The 14,778-nt window shown below is 50.1% G+C and overlaps 1 protein-coding gene and 1 non-coding gene across 2 annotated transcripts in view; both read right to left on the bottom strand.

Annotated features, from left to right (window-relative positions):
* Nucleotides 1-11,980, bottom strand: part of FOXK1 (forkhead box K1) — an 82,355-nt gene extending 70,375 nt beyond the window's left edge. Inside the window, exon 1 of the mRNA XM_030796130.1 lies at nucleotides 11,436-11,980. Coding sequence (XP_030651990.1) covers nucleotides 11,436-11,980 — 545 coding nt within the window. The remainder of the gene's footprint in view (nucleotides 1-11,435) is intronic.
* Nucleotides 4,739-4,842, bottom strand: LOC115831072. Its single transcript, XR_004026619.1, has one exon. It is a non-coding gene; the product is annotated as a small nucleolar RNA U13 (small nucleolar RNA).
* Nucleotides 11,981-14,778: the final 2,798 nt, after the last annotated feature.

The following is a 14,778-nucleotide window of genomic DNA, read 5'->3' as shown; positions in this document are numbered from 1 at the left end:
GGAGAAAATGAATTTTTATGTTTATCCAAAGTGGCATAGTTTTTCAGAAAGTCTGCTTATTTTGATGTAAATGTTCCAAAGTAAAAAACAAAACAAAACAAAAAAAACCTAGAAAAGTTTCATGAAAAATCGCACACAACAATGTCTCCAGACAAACACACTCTGGCTGGGCGCGTGACTTAGGCCTATAATCCCAACATTTTGGGGAGCCCAGGTGGGAGGATCATGTGAGCCCAGGAGTTCAAGACCAGCCTGGGCAACATAGTGAGACACTGGTCTCTATAAAAAATAATAAAAAGAAAATTAGCCAGGCATGGTGGTAGGCACCTGTAGTATCAGCTACTCAGAAGGCTGAGGCAGGAGGATCGCTTGAGCCCAGGAATTAGAGGCTACAGTGAGCTGTGATCATGCCACTGTGGTCCAGCCTGGACAACAACACCTTGTCTCTACAAAAAAAAAAAAAAACAAAAAAAAACTTTTGTTATTTTTTTAAAGAGAGTATTTGCAGCCAGATGAGGTGGCTCACACCTGAGCACATTGGGAGGCAGAGGCTAGAGGATCACTTGAGCGTAGGAGTTCAAGGCCAGCCTGGGCGACAGAACAAGACCATCTCAAAATCAACCAACCAACCAAACAAACAAACAAAAAACAAGACAAATTCTGTTACTGACTTTACTCCAGGACTCACCTGGGACACACCAACCCTGTCCCACCTCCCCTGTCACTCTGCTGTTCTCCAGGGGAGGGGACACCCACATCCATGGCTGAAAGGCCAGGGGCACCATCAGAGAGCGGCTTGGGCGACAGAGGCCCCCAGGGAAAATAATGGCAGTAACTAACAGGATGAATTGTGCCACCCTAAATCATCAAAAAATTACTGTACATTTAAAAAAATACACTAAATGTAGTCAAGTCATATCACAAGATGCTAATAAGGCCAATGACTAAATTATGTAACTTTATTTCTATAAAAATATGCTTTTGCTGTGAACCTAAAACTGCTCTATAAAAAGTCTATTTAAAATACGCTGTGTCACTCAACTTTTAAAACAGCTTTAAAAATTAACTGGCTACAAAAAGCCTGTTCTTATAAAAGATTTCTGTTTTTAAAAACAGAGTTTATTGGGTTCGAAGGGATCAAGTTTAACTATCAGCTGAACCTCAGGATAAAAGAGACTTTGTTTTGTGTAATTAACATTAGAAGATCTGCATAACTCAATCAATATTCTTCCCAATGGCCAATGTATGATGTTACAAAATCACAAAGGGGTGGCAAAAGACTCATTCAAAATGAAAGAGCAATAGGTTTTAACGTAACACAGTATAAAACATCTATGGATATTATAGCAGAGGATGACTTAAGGCCAGGAGTTTGAGACCAGCCAGGGAAACGTGGTAAGACCCCATCTCAACCAAAAATAAATAAATAAAAGAAATTAGCTGGTCTGGTGGTGCTCACCTGTGGTCCCAGCTACTTGGGAGGCTGAGGGAGGAGGATTGCTTGAGCCCAGGAGGTCAAGGCTGCAGTGAGCTATGATTGCACCACTGCACTCTAGCCTGGGCGACAGAGCAAGACGCTGTCTCAAAAAAATAAATAAATAAAAAGAAACTACCCAGCCGGGCACGGTGGCTCACGCCTGTAATCCCAGCACTTTGGGAGGCTGAGGCAGGCGGATCACCTGAGGTCAGGAGTTCCAGACCAGCTGGCTTACATGATGAAACCCTGTCTCTACTAAAAATACAAAATTAGCTGGGCATGGTGGCACATGCCTATAATCCCAGCTACTCGGGAGGCTGAGGCAGGAGAACTGCTGGAACCCAGGAGGCGGCTGTTGCAGTGAGCTGAGATCGTGCCACTGCCGTCCAGCCTGGGCAACAGAGCGAAACAACAAAAAAAGAAACTACCCCTTGTCAGGTTTTAGTGAGGTATCAAGGAACATCCATAATATCTGAAAAGGCCACAAAATACTCCCTTTTCCAACTACGTATCTGCAGGAGGCTGGCTTTTCTCCATGTACTTCAGCCTAAACACGCATCACAGCCATCTAAAAGCGGAAGCAGCCATGGATTCCAGCTGTCTTCTATTAAGTCAGACATTACAGAGTTCTACCAAAAAACCTCTTATTCTTTTCTTGGCGGGGGGGAGTATAGTTTTTTTTCATAAAAATATTTTTGACAGAGTTATTATTGCTATTTTTGAGTAGATAAATAAATATGTACATTTTAATTTCTAATACGGTCAGCGCCAACAGATATAGCCCACATAAACCAAAGCTCTTTGGGGTCCCCAGTAAGGTGTAGGAGTATAAGCGTATAAAAGGGCCCTGAGACTAAAACAAATCTGGGAATTGCTAGTATAAGCAGAGAATGTCCAGCAGCTATTCTGCCCAAAGAGAACCATGCCCTTCGTCACTTAGGGGAACAGGTTAGGGGAGCAGCTTCATAATACCAGGGTCTCTGCTGAGGGGCAGGGCGTCTCCCCATGGGTACACGGGAGCCACTGAGGTTTCTGGGCAGAGTGGCAACATGATCAGAGCTCAGCGTCCTCTGAGGAAACAGATGGAAGACAGTTCACACCTTTCCCAGCAAGGTTAAATGCAGTACTGAGAGTAGACGAAATTCTTCTTAATCAAATCTTGTATAAAATCCCCACCCGGGCCAGGCGTGGTGGCTCACGCCTGTAATCCCAGTGCTTTGGGAGGCCGAGGTGGGTGGATCATTTGAAGTCAAGAGTTCAAGACCAGCCTGGCCAACATAGTAAAACCCCGTCTCTACTAAAAATACAAAAATTAGCTGGGCGTGGTGGCAGGCACCTGTAACCCCAGCTACTCGGGAGGCTGGGGCAGGAGAATCGCTTGAACCCAGGAGGCGGAGGCTGCAGTGAGCCGAGATTGCACCACTGCCACTCCAGCCTGGGAGACAGAGGGAGGCTCTCTGTATGTCTATTGATCAGTTTGTCTACTTCCTGAAAAGTATTCTTAGGAGAGAAAAGCTACGCCTTGCAAGCAGTTCATGATTTAATGATGGAACAGTTATGTTTAAGCAAAGCAAAACATGCCCAAACTCATCTTCACAGCATCCAAGGAAAACATACATCGTCAACACTGTAGAAATGGGTCAGGTGAGGCGAGTTCTTGAACCCTGGTTCCTCCGATTCCTGGCAGCATGCCGCACACCTTCTTGGTTTCGCTTTATAAAATCACCAACTACACTCACAAGCACATTCTGTTTTTTATCCTTTTTAATTACCCGGCGACATTTTACCAGGAAACTAGAAACTCGTGAAAAGTAATAGTCGCAATGAAAATTAAGTACAAGATCGCCCGACAAGTCACGATGCAGGGGCCTATTTCCAGGAAATCAAACTAAAAGCATTTTATATAATCCTCTCATTTTAATATGAAATGCTTTAAATGTAGGGTAATTATGGAAATGAGGCATTGCTGCAATTGGGTTGTCATTAATTTAGCAAGTTTATCCTCTGACATTCACAAGATGCAAAAACAGCAAATCGTAAATTACTCTATCTCCAAATCAAATGCTTTAGTCTCATTTCAGCACATAATTTTAAACATAGCTGCGTCTTTTTCAAAAGTACTAAATATGAACACCACTACATCCTACACTTTTAGCACCCACAAACCCTATTTCTCCGTCAGTATGACAAAGGCTTTCATGCGAATATTCTAAATTCAGTTCAATAATACTACACGACAACACCCTCCTCATAGACTGACTTTTAAAATTCTATGTAAGTTTTCTTAAATGGGCAGCAAGCCCAAAAAATTCAGCATACACCAAATACTAGAAAGTGGCTCGTATTTTTAACATCGACCCAATGTACTTGCTACTTGCCCACAAAGCTTTTTAAAGTAACTTTTAACAAGTTGACAGTCTAACTTGGAACAAATATATGTGATACACAATAACTGCCAACTAGCAAAACACCAAGAATAAAGCCTTTATTTGGAGATGCCGCATTTCATTTCTTGGCTATCAAGATACGACCGGACTGAAGCTAAAGCTTCACCCCGTTCCGCGAAGCGGCTCCCCTCCAACCTCTGCAGCAGTGATTTTTCTCCCCAGCTCCGGTTCCAAACCATCACCCAATGGGAACGTTCCTTCCTTTGGCAGATCCTCCACCTGGATCTGCTCCTCTCCAGTCCTGGGGCCACCAGCTCTCAGGAGTCGGGCCTGATGCCCGTCTTTGTCTCCTCTGTGGCTTCCTTCACTAAGAGACCAACCCTCCCTAATCACAGCTCTTCCCTTCGCCTTTGGCACCGCAGGCTGATCCCTCACGTGGAGAAGCGAGACAGCACCACCTGAGTTTTCACGTCTACCCGCTGGAAAGAGACTGATCTGACACCCTCTCTTGTCCCAAGCACAAAGCCCAGCTCAGCACATACGCCCACTCCTGTACCAGCCAAGCGTGACCCACCCAGGCGCTGGGTCACCTAAAGGGACTGGGTAAGGGCAGTGACAAGGGTGGGAAAATCCCAGGAGAAGAGGAATGCCGTGACCCTCCTTGATACCACGTAGTGGGGCATTCGACTTCCCCAGGTCTGGGACACTTTTCCCATTAATTTCAAGATAATGTCATGTCAATCTGTAACTAATTTTATGATGGTTATACAATGTATAACTAATTGTATAACTAATTCCATATTCTTCAAGTGACCAGTTGGAAATAGCCATGAGAAACTGGCTTCCGTATGTTTTATTTATTAATTATTTTTCAGGTCAGACAGGTAACGTGCGACGTCGTAACAAGGTTCCAGGGTGGCACATCTCACACGCTGCGTGAAAACACCCAATTGTCATGCTCATGAACAACAAAAGGATCTCCGGATGTTTTTATAGGGGCTAAAACATTTATGTAGTAAAATGCTTTGGTGGTTACAATTACTTTTTCTGCTGGCACATATGCAGAGGCTGTGATCCGTAACACCTGCCACTCACAATATGCCTCTCAGCAGGTGGAGCATGGCAACCCAGCCACGTATCCGACACTGACAGCCAAAATGAACTACAAAAAAGTACAGGTGGCCGGGTGCAGTGGCTCACATCTGCAATCCTGGCACTCTGGGAGGCTGAGGTGGGCGGATCACCTGAGGTCAGGAGTTCAAGACTGGCCTGGGCAACATGGTGAAACCCCCTCTCTACCAAAAATACAAAAATTAGCCAGGCGTGGTGGTGGATGCCTATAATCCCAGCTACTCGGGAGGCTGAGGCAGGAGAATTGCTTGAACCTGGGAGGTGGGGGTTGCAATGAGCCAAGATGGTGCCACTGCACTCCAGCCTGGGTGACAAGAGTGAAACTCCATCTCAAAAAGAAAAAAAAAGTACAGGTGAGAACAAATTAAGGGATCCAGGCAATGACCACCAAAAGCTGCTAATGTTACAAATTGGGGGGGACACCCAGATATTTTCACCTCTGAGTGCACCACCACCTAGAAGGCAGTTCTGGCAAAAAAGCAAAACAAAACACTTGAGTCTGATGGAATCCCTGGGTCTAGTAACCAGTTTACAGGAATGACAAGGGGGAGGGACACAATGAATGGATGCTGGCAGAATCCAATCTGTAAAGGCAGGTGTGGGGAACTACACAGGACAAATGACTTCCTTAGAAAAAAGCGGGGGGATGGGTGCCGGGCATGGGGGCTCACGCCTGTAATCTCAACACTTTGAGAGGCTGAGGCAGGCGGATCACCGGAGGTCAGGAGTTTGAGACCAGCCTGGCCAACATGGTGAAACCCTGTCTCTACTAAAAACACAAAAATTAGCCGGGTGTGGTGGCGAGCGCCTGTAATCCCAGCTACTTGGGAGGCTGAGGCAGGAGAATTGCTTGAACCTGGGAGGTTGCAGTAAGCCAAGACAGTGCCGCTGCACTGCAGCCTGGGTGACAGAGCAAGACTCCGTCTCAAAAAAAACAAAACAAAACAACCATGCTGACGGTAAGAGAAACCTACGCACTGATTATTTGAGGACAGTAAGAAATTATTATTCATTTTTTAGGTGTGATAATGACACTGTGGTTTTTTTTTAAAAAAAAGAATTCTTATCTTCTAGAAATTTTGGTTGAAATATTTATAGACAAAGTAAGATGACATCTGTGATTCGCTTCTAAGTAACTGGGGCGAGGGGGAAAGATGAATGGGGGTGAAGATAAAACAAGCCCGGCCACAAGATGATAGCTGCTAAAGCCGGCCACAGCCATGTGGAAGCTTGTTACTCTATGTCTATGTTTGAAATTGTCCATGATAAAAAGCGTGTTTTTAAAAAAGCAGCTGGGCATGGTGGCTCATGCCTGTAATCCCAACACTTTAGGAGGCCAAGGTGGGAGGATCGTTTGAGGCCAGGAGTTCGAGACTAACCTGGGCAACGAGGTGAGGCCCCATCTCTACAAAATTAAAAAATAATTTAAAAAAGTAACCACGTTCACTTCAGAAAACATGGAAAACACAGAAAAGTATTAAAAAAAAAAAAGACACCCATATGAATCTTACCACTCGAAGTTACCACAAACAGAAGTCTTGTTCTTATTGCAATTATTCAAGCCATCCACATTTACTATATAAAAATACTGGGAGAAAAGGCTTTAGAGAAAGAGGGAAGAGCAACTATGGGATACGCACAGGGTCTCAGGTTCATGAGGAAAACAAATTTTTTGAATTTTGAATGGGGTAATTGAAATTCAAAATTAAGTGGCATCAAGAATTCAGTTGGGGCCGGGTGTAGTAGCTCATGCCTGTCATCCTAGCACTTTTGAGAGGCCAAGGCGGGTGGATCACCTGAGATCAGGAGTTCCAGACCAACTTGGCCAACGTGGTGAAACCCCATGTCTACTAAAAATACAAAAATTAGCCGGGCGTGGTGACATGAGCCTGTAATCCCGGCTACTCAGGTGACTGAGGCAGGAGAATCGCTTGAACCTGGGAGGCGAAGGTTTCAGTGAGCTGAGATCACACCCCTGCACTCCAGCCCGGGCGACAGAGTAAGACTCTGTCGCAAAAAAAACAAAACAAAAACAAACAAACCAACCAAGAATTCAGTTGGACACATTAACTATGTAAAAAGGAAAAAAAAGGCCGGGCGCGCTGGCTCACGCCTGTAATCCCAGTACTTTGGAAGGCCGAGGCGGGTGGATCATGAGGTCAGGAGATCGAGACCATCCTGGCTGACATGGCGAAGCCCTGTCTCTACTAAAAATATAAAAAATTAGCCGGGTGTGGTGGCAGGTGCCTACAGTCCCAGCTACTCGGGAGGCTGAGGCAGGAGAATGGCGTGGACCCGGGAGGCGGAGCTTGCAGTGAGCCAAGTTTGCACCACTGCACCCCAGCCTGGGTGACAGAGCAAGACTCCGTCTCAAAAAAAAAAAAAAAAAAAAAAAAAACAAAAAAAATTAAGTGGCATCAAGAATGACAGCACATACACACACACGTGCACACACACACCTCACCCCCCACTTCCCCATAACGGAAGAAGGCTGTCTGAATTCCCCCCATGACAGGCTCATGGTCCTTTTAGGACACCAGGCTAAATCGATGATGCTGTTTTTCTCCTGTGGAAGCTGCAAATTCATTTAGTCATTAATTTGTTCATTCAACAAACAGAACTCAGTTGTTGCGTACTTAATACCAGCCAGTGCCTGCACTAGGTCTCTGGTGAAAGATCATAAATTCTCGGCCCCAGCCACAGGGAGCTTATGGTCTAGAAGAAACGCAAAGATTGGAGACCCCGGCAGTTCCTTCAAGTCAATGCCGAGCAAACCTGAATCAGAATCCACGCACACTCTTCCTGTGCCTGGGAGCTCTGGCGAGATGCGTACCCACCACGCGTAGTGTCAGACGCCCAGTGGAGCAAGATCAGCTCTAAACTGGGTCACAAGTCATTTTTTTCCCCCGCCAATAATTAAAAATATTTAAGATTTGGAATTATATACTTCCAGTAACAAAAGGGGTTGAATTCTGGCATCCTTCCTGAGTGGGAGCTCTACTGGAAGTGTGTGTGGCATGCACCTGTCCCAAGGTGAAGAGGGCGGCCCCAGATGACACAGCTTTGGAAAATGGTGTGGGCACCAATACAACATAGACCTCCCACCAAATCCAAGCACGTCCAAGGCAATCACATTCCAACACAGCCAGAGAATTTGTAGTTTACACTAAAGAAATTCACAATTTCCAGTAGCAGTGGCAATACCAGGTACCAAAGCCAGAGAGAAAACAGACACAGTAATTCCTGACATTCGGTGATGAATTTCCCATTCAGGGTGACAAAAACTTATGCATCTAACTTCCTTGCGCTGAAATCCTTAAAATTTCTTGATGACTTTCAACATAATAGGCTTAAGAATCGTTTTTTGGTTTTGTTTTGTTTTGTTTTTTATTGAGATGGAGTCTTGCTCTGTTGCCCAGGCTGGCGTGCAGTGGCGTGATCTCAGCTCACTGCAACCTCCGCCTCCCGGGTTCAAGCGATTCTTCTGTCTCAGCCTCCCAAGTAGCTGGGACTACAGGCGTGAGCCACCACGCCTGGCTAATTTTTGTATTTTTAGTAGAGACAGGGTTTTGCCACATTGGCCAGGGTGGTCTTGAACTCCTGAACTCAAGTGATCCACCTGCCTTGGCCTCCCAAAGTGCTGGGATTACAGGCGTGAGCCTGTAGTCCAGGCTTATGCCCGGCCAGGCTTAAGAATCTTTACCTAACCAAAAAAGTTTATGACAGCGTGTTCTACATATGTGACTACTTAGGTGTAAGTTTTCTAAAATTAAAAAAAAAAAAAAAGTGAGGCCGGGCGCAGTGGCTCACACCTGTAATCCCAGCACTTTGGGAAGCTGAGGCAGGCAGATCACGAGGTCAGGAGATCGAGACCATCCTGGCTACCACGGTGAAACCCCATCTCTACTAAAAATACAAAGAATTAGCCGGGCGTGGTGTTATGCGCCTGTAGTCCCAGCTATTCAGGAGGCTGAGGCAGGAGAATCGCTTGAACCCGGGAGGTGGAGTTTGCAGTGAGCCACTGCACTCCAGTCTGGGCAACAGAGCGAGACTCCATGACCAAAAAAAAAAAAAAAAAAGGCAAATAGCTCTTTTCTAGGAGGGTGGACATGGACATCCACTTAATGTTTTTCCTTCTGCACATTTGCTTTGTTCTTGTAAATTTTACATTGCTGCCTACATAGATAGTGCTCACATGTGCAGGTGAAGTCAAATAAAAACAGACAGGCACAGTGGGCCGAGCACTTCAAGCACATCTAATGCACCAAGTCAGCAGGCGGGCATCTGTGTAGCCTGAGAGCTCCACCACAATGCCTGGTAATGCACCCACTGAGAACACGAGCTCCCTGGAGCATAAATGTGCAAGGACTGTATACACTGATAACCTTTCATAAATAACAGGCTTGCTACTGGCCTATTTGTAGACGATCTGAGGTCGAAATTTTTTCCCCTTGAGTTAGAAAAAAAAAAATACCGTGAAAGCCTCCTTCAACATTCACTAAAGCTGGGTCTGACTTGGGAGTGTACCTGTTTCTACAGCAGGGGCAGGAAGCCTGAAAACAAGACTGTTTAATGGAAGTACTTAGTGAACCTGAGTTATATAAAGGTGCATCTGTAAAGCAGGCCTCTAAGGGGGGCCTGGGGAGCCTACCTGTCATTTTCTTACTGGAGGGGAGAGTGGCCAGGAAATGCATTTAATGGCCCCAAACGGAGAGAGTGTACTGGTTATGGAAGAGAGAGAACATACTAATAACTGAGGCAAAGAACAACTTTGTTATCTCCTGAGTTCTGATTTTACCAAAATGCACACCTTTCGGCACAGTTAGAAAAAGGTATACTTCCCCTCTCAGGCCCCAAGAGGGAGTGAGTCATTGTTGATGTTGCATTTTAAATTATTCAATGCGATATTTGTAACCAAACATGCCAAGACTCTAAAAAAGGGGAGAAGTTTACAGACACAAACTTTGGGCCCTGGGAATTACCCCAGCAAAAATTCCCCCGACGCAAGGCGTTTATAAAAGGGAGTAATTAGACAGACAACCCTGAACAAGAACCACATTGAAGAAATATAAACACTGGTGATGAGTTAGAGGCAATCACTAAGTAGAAAAAGAAAGTGGCTCCAGAGGAAATGAGTAATTAAACAGGCTTTCTCCTGATCAACAGACCTTGAGGTCCAGGGCAGAGCAGAGGGTGCGGAGGGCGGTGGAGCTGGAAAGGAGGGAACCGGAATGGGCGGGAGGTGACCACAGGATGCTACGAAAAGGCACCGACAGGCCTGGGCAGCCGTCCAGGCCCAGCTGGGTCTCTCTGCCCTGGCGACCTCGGGCCTGGAGGAATCTAATTTGACCTTGGGGTCCCGCTACTCCATCCAAGGAGCACTCGTTGGGGAGGTAAACTGAGGCACGGGCTTCCTGTCCTCACCCCTCCCTGCCAGGCCTCTGCTCCTTCAGCACAGCCCACACTCCTAGGGACCTCGCACTTCCCGGAGCAACACCCTCCCACTGTCCTGGGTGAGTGTGTTGGGGTCCCCCAGGACCCAGACTGGATCTGGTAGGGGTGGCCCAAGGGTCCAGACCAGACAGGGTCAGGGGTGGCCACTGGGGTCCAGGACGGGAGGGATCAGGCACTGAGGTGACTTGAGGCCCTGGCTGGTGGGGGTCGGGGATGGTCCTGAGAACCAGGTCAGGCTGGGGTGACCCTGGAGTCCAAGCTGGTGGGGGTCCAGGGTGACCTGGAAGGGTTGAGGGTGATCCCCAGGCCCAGGCAGCAGGTACTGGGGTCAGGGTGACCTCAGTAACCCAGCCGGGTGGAGCTGGGGTGGGAGTGGCCCTGCGAGCCCAGGCTTGTGGGGTTAGTGATCAGGGGTGACTCCCGGGGGGCCTAGGAAGTGGGGGTCGCGGTTGATCTTGCGTGTTTAGGCGGGGTGGGGACGTAGATGACCCCAGGGATCCAGGCCAGTGGGAGTTCAGAATGACCCCGGAGTCCAGGCCGACGGGAGCTGGGGGGCTGCACGGATCTGGGTCAGGGGTCTAAGAGGCCCAGCCAGATGGGCTTGGGGTATGGGTGGCTCCAAGAGCCCAGGCCGGTGGAAGATGAGGTCAGGGGTGACCCCAGGAGCCGCAAAGTGTGGGTCGGGATTTACCCCAGAGTCCAGGCCGGTGAGGGTCGGGAGCGACGGGGTATTCAGGCAGGGGAAAGTGGAGGAGATCCTCAGGCCGGAGCCTCCAGAATCGGGGTCGGGGTGACCCCAGGGACCCAGGAGGCGGGGGTCGGGGTTGACCCCGGAGTCCAGGCCGGTCGGGGGTTACCGGGGGTGGGTCGGGGGGTGGGGGTCGAGGCCGAGGAGGCTGGAGGGGGATCCCCAGGCCTGGGCCTCAGAGATCGAGGTCGGGGGTGAGCCCCGGGTGCGGGCGGCGGGGGTCGTGGGAGGCACTCACTGCTTGGGCAGCTGCAGGGCGGGCGCGCCGCGCCTCTGGAAGGCCCCGTCCACGAAGACGCCGTTCTTGCCGAGGCAGCGCAGGTAGAAGTGCGGCTCCTGGAAGCTGAGCTGCAGGTGGCGCCGCGAGATGAAGCTGGACAGGCCCATGCTCAAGTCCACCGAGCCCTGCGACGAGTTGCGGCCGATGGTGACGCTGGGCTGGCGCATGAGGAACTCGAACTCGCGGCCCTCCAGCCGCGCCAGCGCCGGCCCTGGGCTCTGCCGCACCGAGGCGGCCGCCGCGGCCACCAGGGCCGGCGCCGCGCCCGCGCCCCCGGAGTCCCCGGATACCCCGGAGGAACCCACGATCGCGCCCGGAGGCAGCGGCGGCGGCGGCGGCGGCGGCGGCCCGGGCGGGGGTTGAGGCTGCGCCGGGGCCGGCGGGGGCGCGGCCGCGGGGAAGGCGGCGGCGGCGGCGGCTGCGGCGCACAGGACGGGGCTGCAGGGCGCCGAGCGCAGCGCGAGCAGGGCGCGGGCGCCGCTGTCCTCGCCGACTTCGGCCATGTTCGCGCGGCTCCGAGCGGCCTCCGGCGGCGGCGGCTGCAGCGGCGGCGCGGGGGGCGGGGAGGCCGGGGCGCTGGGCGGGCGCGGAAACCCGGGCCAGATCGCGCCGGCGCGGAGCGGAGCCTCCCAGCCCACCGTGCGCCTCGCCTCGCCCGCCCGCCCGCCCGCCGGTCCCGCCCAGCGCAGCCCACGCGGCGCGCGCCGGCTGGGGGCTGGGGGCTGGGGGCGAGGCCTATGCCGGCAAGGCTGGCGGGCCCCCAGGAGAGCTGGGCCTGGCCCACCTCGCCCCCTGCCCGCGGGGCTGCAGGCGGCAGGCGCCCTTTCCTCCATCGGGGGGAACAGCGGACCCCTGAAATGCCCAGCCGGAAAGTTTTGAGCCTGGGTCATTGGAGAAAGGGACGGATGACCTAAGCAGTCTCCCTGCCCCAGCCACTCCAGGCCCCCAACCCTAAAGTGTAAGATAGATAGAAGATAAAATATATGTGTATTATATATAATACATATGTTTATATTTTAATCTCGCTCTGTCGCCCAGGCTGGAGTGCAGTGGCAAAATCATAGCTCACTGCAACTTCCACCTCCTGTGCTCAAGTGACCCTCCTGCCTCTGCCTCCCAAGTGCCACCACGCCCAGCTAATTTTTTTACTTTTTATAGAGACAGGGTCTATGCTATGTTGGTCAGGCTGGTCTCAAACTCCTGGTCTCAAGCGATCTATCTATCTCGACCTTCCAAGGCACTGGGATTACCCGTGTGAGCCACAGTGCCAGGCCTGATCATTCTTAAGCTCTCAGATTAAAGGTCATCATACTCTACTGTAACTGAAGACCACTTGAGATCCATCCCTGAATCCCTGATCCTTCCTTCCTTCCTTCCTTCTTTCCTTCCCTCTCCTTCCTTCCTTCCCTTCCCCTTCATTCCTTCCCTCCCTCCCTTCCTTCCCTCCCTCCCCTTCCTTCCTTCCCTTCCCTTTCCTTCCTTCCCTTCCATCCCTTCCCTTCCTTCCTTTCCTTGCTTTCCTTTCCTTCCTTCCTTCCTTTCCTTCCTTCTTCCCTTCCCTTCCTTCCCTTCCCCTTCCTTCCTTCCTTTCTTCCTTCCTTTCTTTCTTCCCTTCCTTCCTTCTTTTTTTTTTGAGACAGAGTTTCGCTCTTGTTGCCCAGGCTGGAGTGCAGTGGTGGGATCTCGGCTCACCGCAACCTCCGCCCTCTGGCTTCAAGCAATTCTCCTGCCTCAGCCTCCCAGGTAGCTGGGATTACAGTCATGTACCACCAGGTCCGGCTCATTTTGTATTTTTTTTAGTAGAGATGGGGTTTCTCCATGTTGGTCAGACTAGTCCTGAACACCAGACCTCAGGTGATCCGCCCGCCTCAGCCTCCCAAAGTGCTGGGATTACAGGCAGGAGCCACTGCGCCTGGCCTCCTCCCTACCTGCCTTCCTTCCTTCCTTCCTTCCTTCCTATCTTTTCCTCCCTCCCTTCCTTTCTTCTCTCTCTGTCTTGTCTTTTTCTTTTGAGACAGGGTCTTACTCTGTCACCCAGGCTGGAGTGCAGTGGCACAATCATAGCTCACTGCAGCCTCAACCTCCAGGGCTCAGGTGATTTTCCCACCTCACCCTCCCAAGTAGCTGGGACTATGAGCCACCATGCCCAACTAATTTTTAATTTTTTTTTTTTTTGAGGCAGAGTCTTACTCTGTTGCCCAGGCTGGAGTGTAATGGTGCAGTCTCAGCTCACTGCAACCTCTGCCTCCTGGGTCCGAGCAATTCTTCTGCCTCAGCCTCCCAAGTAGCTGGGATTACAGGCATCTGCCACCACACCCAACTAATTTTTGTATTTTTAGTAGAGATGGGGTTTCAACCATGTTGGTGAAGCTGGTCTGGAACTCCTGAGCTCAGGTGATCCACCCGCCTCGACTTCCTAAAGTGCTGGGATTGCAGGCGTGAGCCGCCTCACCTGGCCTTTTTAAATTTTTTTATAGAGACGGGGTCTCATTATATTGCCCAAGTTGGTCTCCAATTTTGGGGCTCAAGCAGTCTGCCACCTCAGCCTCCCAAAATGCTGGGTTACAGGCGTGAGCCACTGCGCCCAGCCTATCTCTCTTCCTTTTTGGAGCCCTTCACTCATTCAGTACGCTAGATCCAGGCAAGACAGATCTGAGAGAATGCCCCAGAGAGAAATCTTAGCTGAAAACGGGGAGTGGCAAAGTGGGCATCATTGGGATCCCTTTGGGACCTCAGTAGCCTGGTCCTCCATTGCCAATTCAGGTTCCCCTAAAAAGGCGGTGCAGTTTCCACATTTCCCTCATTTACGAATTATTCAGGGTGGGAAAGGAGACACAGTTCCCACCCTGGCGGAGCTTATAGTCAAGGGGGAGATACAGATGTAAATCAAAGACACATCCTAGAAAAAGTAAAATCAAGTCACAGCTGTGATACATCCAGTGAGGGACGGGTGCATGGTGACGTGCAAGTGTAGACAAGAGACTGGGCCTGTCTAAGGCGGGAGCTTCCCTGACCTGCACACCCACGCTCAAATCTGGGGCTGAAATAGGTATTAATCTCATCTCTCAGTCTTGAATATGTGCATGCAGAGATAAGTGTTTGGGAGGCAAGGAAAGCTTTTTTTTTTTGAGACGGAGTCTCGCTCTGTTGCCAGGCTGGAGTGCAGTGGCGCGATCTTGGCTCACTGCAACCTCTGTCTCCGAGGTTGAAGTGATTGTTCTGCCTCAGCCTCCCAAGTAACTGGGACTACAGGTGTGCGCCACCATGCCCAGGTAGTTTTTGTATTTTTAGTAGAGACGGG

This window comes from Nomascus leucogenys, chromosome 17, assembly GCF_006542625.1.
Source record: "Nomascus leucogenys isolate Asia chromosome 17, Asia_NLE_v1, whole genome shotgun sequence".
NCBI classification, from domain to species: Eukaryota; Metazoa; Chordata; class Mammalia; order Primates; family Hylobatidae; genus Nomascus; species Nomascus leucogenys.
Note: the sequence above shows the minus strand (reverse complement) of the source record. Positions and strands in the feature narration are given on the sequence as shown.